This window comes from Sceloporus occidentalis, unplaced genomic scaffold, assembly GCF_023333645.1.
Source record: "Sceloporus occidentalis isolate IW3139 unplaced genomic scaffold, rSceOcc1.0.p SCAF_186, whole genome shotgun sequence".
NCBI classification, from domain to species: Eukaryota; Metazoa; Chordata; class Lepidosauria; order Squamata; family Phrynosomatidae; genus Sceloporus; species Sceloporus occidentalis.
This window is the reverse complement of record NW_028317166.1, coordinates 426388-442539: the sequence shown is the minus strand read 5'-3', so window position 1 is coordinate 442539 and position 16152 is coordinate 426388. Positions and strand designations below refer to the sequence as shown.

General features: G+C 38.1%; 1 protein-coding gene across 1 annotated transcript; it reads right to left on the bottom strand.

Annotated features, from left to right (window-relative positions):
* Positions 1–3809: 3809 nt before the first annotated feature.
* On the bottom strand, positions 3810–7285 carry LOC149278660 (regulator of G protein signaling 9-binding protein B-like). Its single transcript, XM_089501880.1, has 3 exons — positions 7193–7285; positions 5120–5429; positions 3810–4156 (listed from the first exon to the last, which is right to left on the bottom strand). The coding sequence occupies exons 1-3, from the start codon at positions 7283–7285 to the stop codon at positions 3810–3812; spliced, it is 750 nt and encodes a 249-aa protein (XP_089358006.1).
* Positions 7286–16152: the final 8867 nt, after the last annotated feature.

The following is a 16152-nucleotide window of genomic DNA, read 5'->3' as shown; positions in this document are numbered from 1 at the left end:
CACTATTCGCCAACCCTTTCTGTCTCCATGAGAGGAGTCATTTTGTTAACGATATCTGCGCAGGACAGTCCGTGATGTAGTCTTCGGGAAAATGGCCGCCGTGCTTGTATCTTGCGCATACTACTGCAGACAGGTATTGGTCTGATATAGTGCTTAGCGGCGCTGTCTCTAGTGATTAAAGCTGAAATGTAATGAATTCAACATCCTCGGGCATCCGGTAACATGCAATTTCTTAACCCCTTAATGACAATTGCCGGTCCTGGCACGGCACGGAAAAGCATGTGCTTTACGACAATTGACGTGCCAGGACCGGCACGTCTTTAAACGGGTGCAGAAAGCGATCTACTATCGCTTTCTGCACCCAAAAAGCGTTGCTGAATGCCTCGACCTCGAGGCATTCAGCAACGCCGCGATCGGCACGAAGGGGCCATCTCTGGCCCCTCCACGGGGCGTCAACATCCGCCATACTTTGTATGGCGGCGGACGCCCGTTTTAAAAGCGTTTAGGAGGCGATCGACGATCGCCTCCTAAACTTAAATGGTGTCGCTGGAATGCCTCGATCAGGAGGCATCCAGCGACACCAAACACTAACCTTTTGATGGGCTGTGACCGCTCCGGAGAGCGGTCACAGCCGCAGCTGCCGGCAATCTTCGCCATCAAGGAAGATGGCCGCCGTCCTGTAACAGGAACCACAAATTTTAAAAGTTCGCTAGATGGTCCAGACCATCTAGAGAACTTTGGCTCCACTTGCAGGTTGAATACAGGTACTGCATTCACCATGCAAGTCAATGGAGCCCAGCTTTCTAATCACAGTGTGATTAGTAAAAATAAATTAAAAAATAAAATAAAATTAATAATAATTAGAAAAAAACAGTAAAATGTAAAAATCATTTCCCACTGATGTCACTATCAGGGGAACCTCCAAGTTGAAAAAAAATGTTAAATTTTTAAAAAAAAAAAAATAAATATATATATATATATAAAAAATATATTTTTGTGAGCAAGTCCTAAAATTAGCATATTAGCTTAAAACAATTCTCGCATGGAAAGAGTTAAAATAATGGCATATTAAATGCCCGTGGGGTGTCTACTTTTAAAAAATGTATGATTTGATGGGGTAAATTGAATGGGCCAGGTTCAACAACGTCCCAATTAACACGGGGGGAAGGATGGCCACACATCTAATTTCCAATTAGAAAAATGCACACGTACCAAATGTGGCCTTTTAGTTCCCCCAAAAAATGACACACCCATGCATGTGGGATATCACTGTACTCAGGAGATGTTGCTGAACACATTATGGGGTGTCGTGTGACAGCGGCATATACCAGGAGCTGTAAATTCATACATAAAGTAGGTGTGTGTGGGAAAAATACACACACAAAAATATTACTGCAAACTTTGAAAAAATGCTGGTGGTAAAATATGTGCATGCAAAGAGTTAAAATACCAGCATTTAAAATACCCTGTGGTGTCTAGTTTTGAAAAATATATGGTTTTGTTGGGCACACTGAAATGGCCTGGCTCAAAGATGTACCAAATAGGGCATGGGCAGTGGATCCCAAATGCCAAAGTTCAACATTGAAAAAAGCGCATGCCCCAAATGTGGCCCTTTTGCCCCAAAACAGCCAGGCAAAATCATTCATGTGAGGTATCGCTGTACTCAGGAGATGTTGCTGAACACATATTGGGGTGTTTTGTGATAGTGACATATACGAGAACATTTTAATTCATACCTGAAGTAAAATGTGTATGACAAAACAAATGCAAAAAAATGACTACCATAAAGTTTGACAAAGACTGGTGGTAGATATGGTGCATGGAAAGAGTTAAAATACTAGCATTTGGAATACCCTGGGCTGTCTAGTTTTCAAAAATATATGACTTGATGGGGTAAATTGCATTGGCCGGGTTCAAAGATACCCGAAATGGCACATGGGGGGAAGAATTACCAGATTTGGAAAAAATGGCTTTGAAATAGCAAAACGCTACCTGTACTTATTGCCCCATAATGGGTAGAAAAAAGCAAAAAAACATAAAAACATTGGGTATTTCTAAACTCAGGACAAATAGTAGAATCTATTTAGCAGGTTTTTTCATTACCTTTTATAGATGAGTAAAAGATTTTTCAACTAAAAGTTAGAAACAGTCATTTTTTTCTAAATTTTTCACCATATTTTATAATTTTTTTAATAGTAAATAATATGATACAATCAAAACAATGTCATCTAAAGAAAGCCCTTCTTGTCCTGAAAAAAACAATATCTAATGTGTGTGGGTTCAGTAAACGGGAAAGAAGAAAATTACAGCTAAACACAAGCAGCGCAGAAATGTTAAAAAGGCCATTGTCACAAAGGGTACAAAAAGTAAAATCAGCCTTTGTCTCGAAGGGGTTAAAGAACCAGGAAGTTGGTTACTAAAAAAATTTTGTACGACGATTCTACACAACAAATACCCGCGTTTCAGGCAGACTTGTTAAAATGAAGCGTATTTTACTGTAATTTTGTATGTTCATTTTTAAATGTGGTAGGTGCTTAGTATTTTTAAAGGTTCCGTTCCGCGAAACACATTAATTGCACTTTCCAGGATGGTGGCTAAGCACATAAACATTAGCAGGCCCGCCATTTAATTCTGAAGGTTTAATCTCACACAGCGCTGTATCTGCATCATAAACTGCATCTGTTTTAGTGGCAGCAGCAACCAATCAATGCCTTGTGTGTCACATGACTAGTGTCCCAGACAAAATTCTGAATGAAGCCAAATTTTAAAAGAGAAAATATTTATGGGAAGAGTTTGCACGTTCCACGGTACTTGGAATCACATATCGCCGCACTTAGCATCAAAAGTTAATGCTATTTGTATTTCGTGCGATTAGATGTCTTTAGTAAAAATACAAGAATTCCAAAAGGTTTTAGTTTAAATACCCTTCAAACTTGCTATATTTTCATGAGTTCCTAAGTAGTGGATAGTATTGCATTTCAATGATCAGATTTGTCTCCTAGGTATGTCCATCACTCCTGGCAGATGGTCCTCATGGCATCTTTCCTGTTGTTTAGACCCCTGATTCCAAAATAGACTTGGGTGCAGCACCACAAACATCAATCAAACAAAAAGCACTATGTAAGGCTGTGTTTAAATTATTATAAATACATACTTTAGATGATTTTTTTTTGTTCCCTTTGTATGTTAGAATCATGAAACTATTGGATACTATTGAATACAAAAGTTTTGCTAGAATTAATATACCTTATCTACTATAACTAACATTATGAAATATTATTACTGCGTTATTCACTTTCTGTTGATTTGTCACAATACTTGACATATTAACATAAATTTCTTCTGTGGTTGGCTGCTTGTGGCTTTTAGTTCAGGGATTTCAGCTGTTTGGCTGGCATAAAGTTAGACCTGGACTCATTAACAAAAATTCAAGGCAACTAGACAACTACGATGTTGAATGATAATACGGTAATTCTCAAAAATTACTACAGGGGAATGAACTCGAACTTGAACTGCTTGTATAGTACTCTATTCGTGAATGTAGAACAATGGTAGAACAATGTGCTTTTGTGAAATCTAACCAAGGAATGTACTGTTGGCCCAGAAGATTGTAGAAAGTGATAGCAATAAACCAGTATTTGTAATTTAAAATATACATTTTTTAGTAGGTTAGTAGATATGGCACATTAATTCTAATGAAATGACCTTCTAAATTGAGATGTAGATGTATATGTATATATTTTTTTTAAATATATGAATTTATATGCTGGCCCAGTGCTAATTTAACAATTCTGCCAATATGTAACAATTTATAACACAGATGAAAGTGTAACTGTGATTAGGGTTACTCCACACAAAAGCAAAGACACAATTAACCGCCCCCCATTGCAGCAATTCCGAGTCTCCCTTTCTTCCACAGAAAGCAAAGTCACGGAGGAGGCTTCATTGTTCTCAATCTCATCGTTCACCTTTGTGTTTGCTTCTACAGTCCACCTTAAAACATTAACTTTTGCCTCCATGTCGGTGATCATCTGATCAACTTTCATAATCTCTTCGTCTAATTCTTTAAGCTCCATGTTAGCATTGTTAGTTGGCAAATCATTGTAGGTGATATTCGGGACACTAAGAGCTCTGGAGGCAATCGGTGAAGTGTCGCCTGCCAACAGAGAAGTTAAGGCAAATGTTAAAACATTTTTATAAATAAATTTAAAAAAAAACCTGAAACATGTTCTTATTTATAAACTAAATCCTGCTATCCTCATATGTTTAAGCAAACATGAAGTTACTGCTGGGGAATAGCTATGTAGAGTTATTTATATATATATATATCTATATATATATATATATATATATATATATATATATAGATGTATCCCCTCCTAACTACTAAATTATGGTTAAATATATGCAACTGTGAGTAGAAGGCTACCTACCTGGGAAAATGAATGTATGAATTCCTGACCCCAGTTGTCCCACTAATGATAAGTTAATGAGCATAGGTTCTCAGACTCAATTTAGGTGGGATTGGGGGTTTAGAGCAACATGAAGTGATATGATGCATGGGAGGCTGCTTATTTATTAATATAATTAAGGCATATGTGTTTATGTAAGACTGAGATGGCTTAATCTTCACTGGAATATAGTTATAACTAATCGTTTCCATGCTGAGCGTGGCAAAACAAGCATTTGGGCTGACATATGTCAATGTTTTTATAAAGATCTGTACACAGATTGAATAAGCTCATTAATAGGGCATCTCTGTCTGTCAGCGCTACGTACATAATCAGATAAACTCCAAATGCTGATCTCATAACTTGCAGTGTTCTGCCTTTCTGCCATACAGATTTAATTGTATTGAATTGAATGTTACCTATTTGGTTTGCAATTCTTCCACACCGTACTATAATATAACATAGTGCATTATGCGGCAACAGTGACCATTAGAGCTAAACTCACCGAGGAACAATCTCAAGATCAGTAAAAAAAAGTTGAGTAAATGGCATAGTATTTTTAAAGCCACATAAGACTTCTACATCTGTCCCATACTACCTGATCATGGAATTAATAGTTTTACACCAGCCCAAGTTTAATCAGCTAACTTCACTTCACTCAGGCTCACCTGTAAGACCGGTCTGCATTGCAGGCTGATTAGTTGCAGATAGAGGAAGAGCCTGGCCCAACTCATAGACCTTACACATGTCAGTATGAAAAAGCTCCAGACAAGAGGAGAACTGCACCCATAGGCGTTCTAGATCTTCCCGATCGTCCTTGCTCAGCTCTTTGTCCCGAAGGGCTGCGGTCAGCCTGTTTCTGTTAGTCAGCGCCAGTTCTTGGGCTCTCTCTCGGGTGCGCCTGAGCTCATCACGCAGCTGGATGCTGTCTAATGAACCTCCAACTGAGGCTGCCAAGTGCCTATAGCAAGACACCACCTTCCCATCCAAACAATCACAAAAAGAAATAACATTAAAACACATTAAGCGCTTGTTAAATGCTATTATCAACATTGTGTTACCTGTTTCAAATCAAATATGACATTTCTAAATCTGGCACAATTTTTTCTAATGTTCTTATAAAACTGTCCAATTTTTGACAGAATTTAAGCTATTCAACATATTGCAGTTGTTTACAATCTACTATGGGATAGATTAGAGTTTTTGCCTCGCTATTCTAATTTAAATTTAAAAGCTATATGGATATAGAATATGTTAAATCTGTCTGCCTGGCTGTCCGTCTTGCAGAGAGTCCCATGCTAGATCACGGTCTGCTTTTTTTTTATTGCCAACTGTTGTGCTCAAGAGTAGTGTTCTGAGGCCCAGTCTTATCTAGTATGAATGTATAAAAATAATAACATTTTGCATGCAACTTGCTTTACTGGCTACTTTGGTGTTTTTGAAACATCTAATCAGTCTTATGTATTGTAAGAGCATGGATAAAGTTGCCAGGGGTTATATCAGAGTAAAACTAGATGACCATCTCTGGTACAGTTGAATCTGCAAGTGTATAATAATATTTGGGTTTCCATATTGCAAACTTTTACCCAGCCATAACACCATAAATAACTGCTCTATATGCAATTAGACTTAAATGGGTGCAATAAACCATGGAATTATTTGTTTTTATTATCAGAAGAAGTGGCAAAGAGATAAAACAAGCTATGTAAGATAGGACGATATTAGGATAGTCATTTCAGAATTTACTGCAAACAAATGTTATGTTTTTACACATTATTTCCCTATGTTCCTATTTTTCTCTTATGTACTTACAGGCAGCAGATTTACCCCACACGTATAATCCTTATAAAGCTAGGTTTATTCTTGTCCTGCTATCATCTAACCTTCCACACAGGGTGCAGCTTTTGACCTTAAACTGACATTGAGCACAGTTCTAGTTCAATTGTGGTACCAGCTCTGCAAGCATACATGTATATGTGAATATCTACATTTAAAAAATTAATGGTCTTAGCACAAAATGTACACTTTGCTTCCAAAGCAGTCAGAAGATTGTAGGCAGAGATCTGCTGTTGTATGATAATTTAAGCAGTTTATTTATTTATGTGTCCTTCGCATGAGCTTGCTGCTTTAAACACAGTCTTTGAGCAGGGAATATGCAATGAGAATATCTGCTACAGGCAGCCTATTATACAAACTTTTAGCTCTTTTACATGAGTACGGGACATAAAAGTTAACGTGTTATGCTAATGTTTCTGTTGAATGGCTTCCACTAAACACTCCAAAGCAAATAGTAAACCAACTGAAATATACTTGAATGTTACAATGTTATTTTATACTTATTATATTAAACATCCCTCTTCCCTTTCACTCCCTGCCTTCTCTGTGTATCTGAGTCAAATTAATTAAAGCAATTTAATTTACAGATTTAAGTATCTCTAATTAGGTGCCTATTAAGCTGCTAAAATTGAATTATGTGATCTGTAAACTACTCATTTAACAGCACTCCCTGTGCTACTGACTCCAAAAATCTAGATTTATGTAACATATGTGGCAATTCTACAATCTGTAAAAATAACAAGCACATTACTAAGATTTGTCTCCTAAAGCTCTTATTGTATATGCAAATTATATCAACAGGCAGATGCATGTAGGAATTCTGAATATGTTGTACCTGTAAAACTACTATTACTACCACCACTAATAATAATAATGATAATAATAATAATAGTGTGTTCAATTACCTTGTTCAGTGCTTCTACTGCAGCAATGCACTCCTCTCTCACTTTCAGAGAGTTCACAGTCCCTTCATTGGCCACCCTAATATTTGGGAGCATTGCTGGCTCCTTCACCTGAAGACCCTCCAATGCTAAACAGACTGAAGTTTTCTGAAATCCATTATGTCCTTGACTTTTAAGGTCATTAAACAGAGGAAGTCAATAAGGTGAGTAAACTCTTACGAGAGTTTAGCAATAGCATTATCCGTTATGCCGAAGAAAATATGCAGCGGGCGCTTGGAGTAAATCTTTTTTTAATAAAATAAGTACAATGGAGGCAGGTGAAGCAGCTCTCTTGACTTCAGTTAAGGACAGTGGCTAACGCAAAGACTGCTGATAAATAATCCTGGGGATTAAACAAAGAGGTCCTAACCTACGGTGAAATGACAGGCCTCTCCTAATCACATTATCCCAGGATTTTTACTATGCCGAGCCGTCCAAATATCCTAGCTTTACTGTGCAATACTCTATAAAACAATCAATACCTGATTTGCTAAAACTAGCAACAATTAGTAGCTACAAATGGTAGTTTGGTACAAATGTCAAGTAGAACTGTAATAGCTGAAAAAGTCTTAATGAGATTAAAATAGGTGCACTTTCCTTTTTACTCTTCTTTATGGTGTACTCATCTACCACTTTATAATAAATATAAGTACTATGAAAACAAGGCAGCTAAAAACTGTTTGCTTCCTGCTCTTTTAGCAAACCTCACTATTTAGATTTTCTATAAATTGTATTCACATGTATATTACTTTTTTCTAAACATGTTTTATCTCAACACTGCCTCTGTATACAAAATTAATAAAACATTAATCAGTATCATGCTGACAGTTTATTATTGTTATTATGAAAACAAATAGGGAAACAAAACAAAAACAGAAATATAATAGGTGAAGGGAGGATTAGGGAAATCGGTTAAGGGAAAGTAATAAAAACAAACAACGGGAAAAAACAAAGCAGAAAAATAATAAAGTCAGGGAGGGGGAACAGGTGAAGGGAAGAGTGGGAAATTGTCACCATGACATTATAAGGGGAAGCATCCTGGTCCAAGAAAATGTGAAGTAAATGCCCTTAAAAGTCCTTAAGGCTCTAAATGTCTTTCCAAAAATCATGAATCAGAAAGTGTATTTCACCAAATACCACCATTTTAAATACCATGGGGGTGTCTAGTTTTGAAAAAATATATGGTTTGATGGGGCAAATTGAATTGTCCATCTTCAAAGATATAGGACATGGGTACAGGATGACCAGATGTCAAAATTCCACATTAAAACATTTTAGGTGCCAAACAACTCTACAAAGCTATGTATGGGTGGTATAACTATACTCAGGAAATGTTGCTGAACACATGTTGGGTGGTGTTTGGCAGTGACACATACCAGGAGTCGTAATTGCACACCTAAACTAGAATGTGTGTGAAAAAACACAATCTTTGACAAAGGCTGGTGGTAGAAGGAGCACATGGGAAGAGTTAAGAAACCAGCATTTGAAATATGTCTAGTTTTCAAAACTAAGTAGTTTTGAAATAGCAATACTCTATTTATACTTATTGCCATATAACTTTCCAACACGTCTAAACTCTGGACAAATATTAGAATCTATTTAGCAGGTTTTTTGACAGATAAGTCAGCAAAAGGTTTTTATTTTCACCATATTTTATTTTTTTTTTTATATTATTTATCTAAAGAAAGCCCTTCTTGTCTGGAAATAAACAGTACTGGGGGTACAGTAAATGAGAGGAAAATGAACATTAGCTCAATTAGGGTTTTTTAGCTTAATTAGGGGGTTTTTGCCTTCTTTTGGTTCAAGAGTAGGTAGGTTAGATAGAAGGGTTGAACTCAATGGACTTAGGTCTTTTTTTAACCTTATGTACTATGTAACTATGTGACATTAAATTGTCACGTAGGGCACAAATATTAAAAAAAAACAGCCCTGTCTTTAAGGGGTAATAATGAATAATTTTTTAGTAAAAACGTAATACTATTTACCTGTATCTGAGCTCTCACAATAAAAAGATTGATGTGTGTTTGAGTCAGGAGATCTATGCAATGCTGTATACAGCCAGCAGATGGCAGTGGCATAATCCTTTTTATTTCTCTTTTATAATGCAATGTTTAAGATGACAGAAACCCCACCTATACAATTCAATTGGCTATTTGCTGCTATTCGTACAAATTTTTGGATGCAGAGAGACAACAAATCAGTTCCAATCTTTCACCATTATTACCAATAATGTTGCGTACAGATTATTCTAAAGTGACTGTACATGAGACCTAATGGATAGAGAATAAGGTTCTACTACCAGTTTATTGTTAAGGAAACACACATTATCCAAAACAAGTGTTATAACGTATTGTCTTGGTTTTACTGCTTTACATTTCCACAATTGATGGCCAGGTATGATGACATATCCATCTTAGTTCAACTAATCATGGAGGACATGAGCACATAGGGTGACTATATGTGAAGTAAATGACACCCCCTCCCCCGTTCCAACACTAATTGAATGGAACAGTCCTCCAAAATCAGGACTGATAGGGCATTGACATGGCGTTCCCTCCCTGACTCGGGCACCTTAAGCAGCTGCTTTGGTTACCTGGTAGGAAGATTAGCCCTGTGATACCCCTAAAAACACCAACTCGCCATGTTAGAATATTGCAACTAGTGTTCCTTTGGTTACCCTTCATGTTCCTGTATTTACACACTACCAATTCCTAGCTCATTGCACTCTCTTTAAATGCAACACTGCATATTGACACAGCTCCATATTAAGCTGCTGGTAACCAAATGTAACTTCACAATCCTACACTTTTAGCCCCCATAGTTCTGTTCTTATGGAGCAAAATGGTGGAGCTGTAGCGCTGTCCACTTGTGATTATACACTCATGTTTATGTCCTGCTCATTTCCGGGTATCTTATCTGCTTCTGCTCATGTCTTACTAATTTACAACCAATGGGCATCCTTCTAGGCCTTTGGGATTTTTTTAAATATATATAGAGGGGCCTGAAATGTAACTGTCAACCAATGCTCTTCTATTTAAATTTGATGTTTGAGCCCAAGTAAGAGCTCTGACTACATCAAACAATACCCAACACACCCTAATACTTATCTATAAGACACAGTATTCTATTACATTTACACTCATGAATGCCTTCTGAGCAAATGGCAAAAATGTGCAAAAATTCAAGGTTTTACCTGTATTGTTTGTTGGTCCTTTCACAGTAGAGTCCTTGTGATGTTTAATGACATTTGGGGTTTGTCTATACCTACAGTGTAAAGCAAAGTGAGGGAAAATACTGTATTGTACCAATAAAAAGCTGCATTTTCTCCCACTATGTTATCCCCTTATATGGAAGGTATGGCACCTAAAGGATGTCTAGACTGTGTTTTTGGGAAGAAAGGAATCCAGCAACCTTCCATGCAGAAAAAAAACTGCACAGAGCATCTGATGTCCCTGACATCAGTGTATAGCATACCTTAGACATCATTATATAGAAACTGGCAGAGTAGAAGATTTGGGGGGATGCTTGTCTGCTCATGTATTGTCCTAAACACCCAGTGACCCAAAGTTTACCCCCTTTTATCCTTAGGATAGTACAATTTTCTTGGGTTTTTAGATATACAGTAATTGCATGAATGTAGATGATTACATATTTGACATATATGTCAAAATGAAATGATTAATTCAGGGATAACCATACAACTGGTCTCAATATTGTTACCTACTAATTAGACGTGTGCTTGTCAACAATATGGTCTAGGGGGCACTGCACATTTGAGCTTGACCTCAGAAAAAAAGCATTACTGCATCTTTTTTCTGTATACTAAAAACAAGTTAATTAATGGTCTGGAGTTTCAGGTAGAATTCATAGAGTATAAGATGCCAAACTATTAAATGGCCCCGGTTTGTGTGTAATTACTAACTTGTTCTGTCCTTTTTAACCAGTAAATAGTTTTCAGAAAATGCAGGTGAGGCTACAATTATACATCTTACTCTTATCCACTAGCATTATAAATGACAATTGTATAGCTTTTTAAATAGCCTTCTTGCTGAGGTAATAATAAGGAGTCTCTCATATTCACAGGATACTTTCCTCTATATAATTCTTATGTGCTCAAGGATTGATTATACCAGTCACTTACAAGACACCTATTTATTCTGCAGTACTTTGAATTACATTAATTGCGCACATTTCAAATAAATTAGCGAGATGCATGCTTCAAAGAAACTAATGGTTTAGAAAGCCCAAAGTCTCTTTTTCAATAAAACATCTACTTTAAAAGCTCTTTATTTACTCTAAGGCTTTCCATTTACACTTTGGGCATGCCCTGGGGTGCCTAACAGTTTGATTTTGAAAAAGTTAAAGGATACCTCTCTTTTTTCCACCTCTCACCCCATTCTTTCTCCCTAATTCTGTCTTGAAATAGCTCCTAAAAAAGCATAGAAAATCTTAAAAAAATAAGGCAAATATTATATCATAATAATAGACTACACAGTGGGTGCTGATCTGTAGGTTAACAGATATTTAAATAGTGTCCAGGCATTTCTAGTCTGTCAAGACAAATCATGTTTGTAATATATCTTCTATAACTGTGGTTAAGTCCCCAATGGTTTTATCTTATTAATTTGATTACAAACAACTCTCACCATTTTTTCATAAATATATCTCAAAAACCAATAAATCATGCAATGCACAGCTATAGTAGTAGTTCACATAAAGAGATGATTTGTAAGCATATCTACGTATTAAGGCCAGAAGCTTATTAAGGGATCGTGTGAAGGGTTTTCTGCTTATTGTCTTAAGCTGTAAGTGGCTCTAGTGCCTGGGGAGGGGAACCATTCAGCATAGAGGTGTCTTGGTATAAATTGTTTGACGCATCTGGAGGAAATGCAGTTCTTAGGCATTTTTTTTAATATATAAATAAATAATTAAGATACATTTAAATGTGTCCACGCACAGACAAAAGGCTCAAACACACACAAAAATCATATTAGAAATAACATGTCGGAGCTCTCATCCTATCACTTGGGTATAATTAAAATGGAATGGTCGGACTAAAACGGTTCAAACAATGAAATATACGAAGAATGTATTTTTCATCAGTGATTTGCAAAGTGATGTCAGTGTGCATATTCTACTCACTTTATTTTCCCATTAGTTACTTTGTACTCCAGTACAGTTGTAAGCATTAGCTATTTGTTTTTTGGGATGCCATCCAAGCAAATTCTCTGTAGACCAATTAAGATATTAAGTATGGGCATCTGCTAAATACATTTGCTCTTTAATGTCAACATGATTTTAATGCCTCGAAGCTTATGAAGTATCAGTGGTTTGACAAATAACATACTGTTTACAGATAGGTGAATTGACTGGAAAAAAAATTATGACAATTTCCTACTTAGAAGCTTGGCTTTTTGGGTGACAAAGGGATGGAAAATATATTGAAATGAACAGGGTTACAAGATTATGAATACTTTAGTATAAAATCACTACAGGTGAGCACATTGGCATTTATACATTTCATATATGGTACCCTGCAGTAAGTGTGGAACATGTGGAATGTTTGTGTCCCAGTCACCCTATTCTGTTAAGGACAGAGACACAAATCTTACATTTTAGACAATTAAACTGAAACATGGTGGCGGCAGACTGTGGCGATAAGATGCCAATGGTTGGCAATAAGATGAAAGTACAAAACTATTAAGAGGAAAAAACGTGGAGGTCACCTGGGCAATTGAAATTCCAAACAGAAGACATTGGAAGAAACAATATTAATTGACCCTAAAGCCCTTGGACAGGGCAACGAAGGGGAGCCACTATTCACTGCCAACGGTTGGCAAGATTAAAGGCATAAAAGTGCAAAACTCTGTTAAGAAGAAATAGCATGGAAGTCACCTGGGCAACTGGAATTCCAAAGAGAAGAAATTGGAGGAAACAATGAGAATATTAATTGACCCTAAGCCCTTTGAACAGGGCAATGAAGGGGAGCCACTATCCACTGCCAATGGTTGATCACATCTTACCAGAACTGACAAGAACAAAGATACTTTTTCATATAAAAAATGGATTACAATAGATCTAGTTGTTGAACAACCTTTGGTTGGTACCACTGGATTTCGATGCCCATGGGCATCAGTCCAAGTCTAGAAGATGAGCCTGTAGTTAAGCCTACAGGTTGACATCAAAGTGGAGCAGTTAGTCATTCCAAAAGTAACTCAGAATAGATGTTATGATCCAGATTGATTGATCACATATGGAAGTGAAAGAATGTATGTAAAAGGCTAGAGAGAGGGTGTGAATGCCCATTTGAAAATATACATTAGACAATGTGAGGTATACCAATCATTTGATGACCAACAGCAAAATGAGATGGTGCATTACCACAAAATACAAACTAGACCATGGTAAAAAAAATTGCAACTATTCACATTTCAAGCTAAATATTATCTAATTACAGTAGAAACATTTTCTTTCATTAAAGAGAGCCTACTCCGACAGTATCACATAGTGGGTACTGAACACAAAAGGTTTCAATGGAAGCAACACGCACAGCAAGCAATTCTGTAAAAGGCGCTTAAGCTCTAAAATCTTTGAGCAGGGGTCAAAAAGTGTGTGATCAGCCTGATGCATAATATGGAAAACAGACCCAGAATACAAATTGTTTAGCTCCTGTGGGAAATACACTTCTCTTTATCCGCAGATCCATCTGCATTATTCTGGCCTGGTGTAGTACTTCCACAACAGGGTCATTCCTCCAATCGAGGGAGAGGGTATACATAAAGGCTCCACCCTTTTTCAGGAGCACTCCAGGGGGCCTGTATAATGCAGTGGATAGCGGGGAGAAGCAGACCAAAAAAACAGAAGAAGCGAAGAACAAGAAGAGGCAAGACAAGAAGTAGAGCTGCCGAAAAGGGACCGAAGAGAGGGCGTATGCAGAGCCGGCCTTAGGTGTTCTGGCGCCCTGTGCGGACTACTCCTCTGGCATCACGAAAAAAGAAAGGAAAAAAATCTTGTCACTATCTATCCCCTCTCACCCTTTATCACTATCTACCAACTCTGCCCCTTCTTGCTGTCTTCCCCTCCTCTGCCCCTTCTCACTGCCTTCCCCTCCCCCACTTCTCATTATCCTTACTTACCTTGTTGAGTCCTGCGGTGGGAGTGGGAGGCGTCCGACTTCCCGTTGTGCCGCTTCACAGCTGAGCATGAAATGCTGGGACCGCGACGGAGTCACGGAGAGTGCGGGGCGCCGAGCAGTTGCTGAAAACTTCACGAACGACCGCTCGGCGCCCCTGCCCGGGACTTAAAACTTTCTGTTTTTTTTTTTTTAACTTTATTTAACATCCATCCATGGAGGATGTTAAATAAAGTTTAAAAAAAAAACAAAACAAAAAACGATGTTTTAATTTAAGTCCTGGGCAGGTGCCCCTGTTGCCATGGCGCCCTGTGCGTCCGCACAGGTCGCACACCCCTAAGGCCGGCCCTGGGCGTGTGAGAGAGTTAATGAGGATGAGTGACAACAAATTTCATTTCCCAATTAAAAAAAATCTCCAATGTTTCCTCTGAACTGATAGGGCAGCAAACTAAATTTGTTGTCTGAAAATGAATGGACTTCTCCATGTGTCTTATTTCTTCATCTGCTTCTGTGTGAACCTGGCCTCCTGGTTCCTATATTTGACACCCTCCCCATTGTCCCTTTGCCCCACACAAGAAACTCATACACACTGGCACACATTTTTAGACACAATCTCCCTCTCACACACACATCTACATCCATGCTCACACATACACATTCATGCCCACACAAACACTTACACATCCATGATTAAACCCACACACATACACATGCTCGCATTCACATCCATGCTCACACTCACTTAAATGTACACATCCATGCTCCATCCATCCATGTATTATAGAAATACCCCATAAGCATTGTTTTTTTGTGGTATTTGGAGGTTACATGAAACAAAATTGCACATGCCATATTATTGTTCAGGATTTTTGTGCAGGTTATGTTCCAATCTTCCTCTTTTGATGGTAGTACCCTACCAATTGTCAGGAACCACTTTTTCACTGCCTGAACCATGGCTTTTTCATACCTGTGGTATAGAAATCTGCTACCACTAGTGGCCACCCTGCGCCCAAGGTGTGCCTTGTTACCTGGGTTGAGCCCTAGTCAATACATCCAGCTGGGCCTTGTTACCTGGAGTACCCTGCCTTTATGACCTTCAGTCAGGGCCTTTGTATTGAAGTCTATGGACCTTCCTGCTGTGGCTCTTCACCTGTACTGTTCCTGGTTCCCTGCTTTGTGTCCTTCCAAGTGGACTCCCTGCTTTGTGTCCTTCCAAGTGGACTCCCTGCTTTGTGTCCTTTCAAGTGGACTCCCTGCTTTGTGTCCTTCCAAGTGGACTCCCTGCTTTGTGTCCTTCCAAGCGGGCTGTGTGCCTTTCATACCCTTCCAAGCGGGCTGTGTGCCTTTCGTGCCCTTCCAAGCGGGCTCTCTGTCTGTCGTGCCCTTCCAACCGGGCTCTCTGTCTGTCGTGCCCTTCCAAGCGGGCTCCCTGCCAAAAGACTTATTACCGGTATTTATTTTGCCATACGTCTGGTTTCTTGCTTAGACTGTATTACCCTTATTTGCTGGTCCTGTTATATACATAAAATACACTGCATTACCTGGATTTCTGCTTTTGGTGTCTTTGTTTTCATAATCATGCACCGTGGGTTACAGACTGAACCCCAAGTACCCCCTGCACATGGGCTCCTACCTGACCTGATCACCCGAGTCCTAACACCAATTAGCGTGAACCACAGAATATTGTATATGTTTGAAAGTAAAATAACCATATTTTTAAAACTTTTTTAACTGTACTGTGTGAATGTATAGCAGCACTCATTCCAATTTCTTTGTTGCAGGGAACACATAT

What these genes read in the sequence shown, in the direction of transcription:
- LOC149278660 (XM_089501880.1), bottom strand. Translation starts at nt 7,285, where the DNA reads ATGCTCCCAAATATTAGGGTGGCCAATGAAGGGACTGTGAACTCTCTG. An exon ending in CAGTAGAAGCACTGAACAAG is followed by an intron (nt 5,430 to 7,192) that starts GTAATTGAACAC and finishes TTGGATGGGAAG; the next exon opens with GTGGTGTCTTGCTATAGGCA. An exon ending in AATGCAGACCGGTCTTACAG is followed by an intron (nt 4,157 to 5,119) that starts GTGAGCCTGAGT and finishes CTCTGTTGGCAG; the next exon opens with GCGACACTTCACCGATTGCC.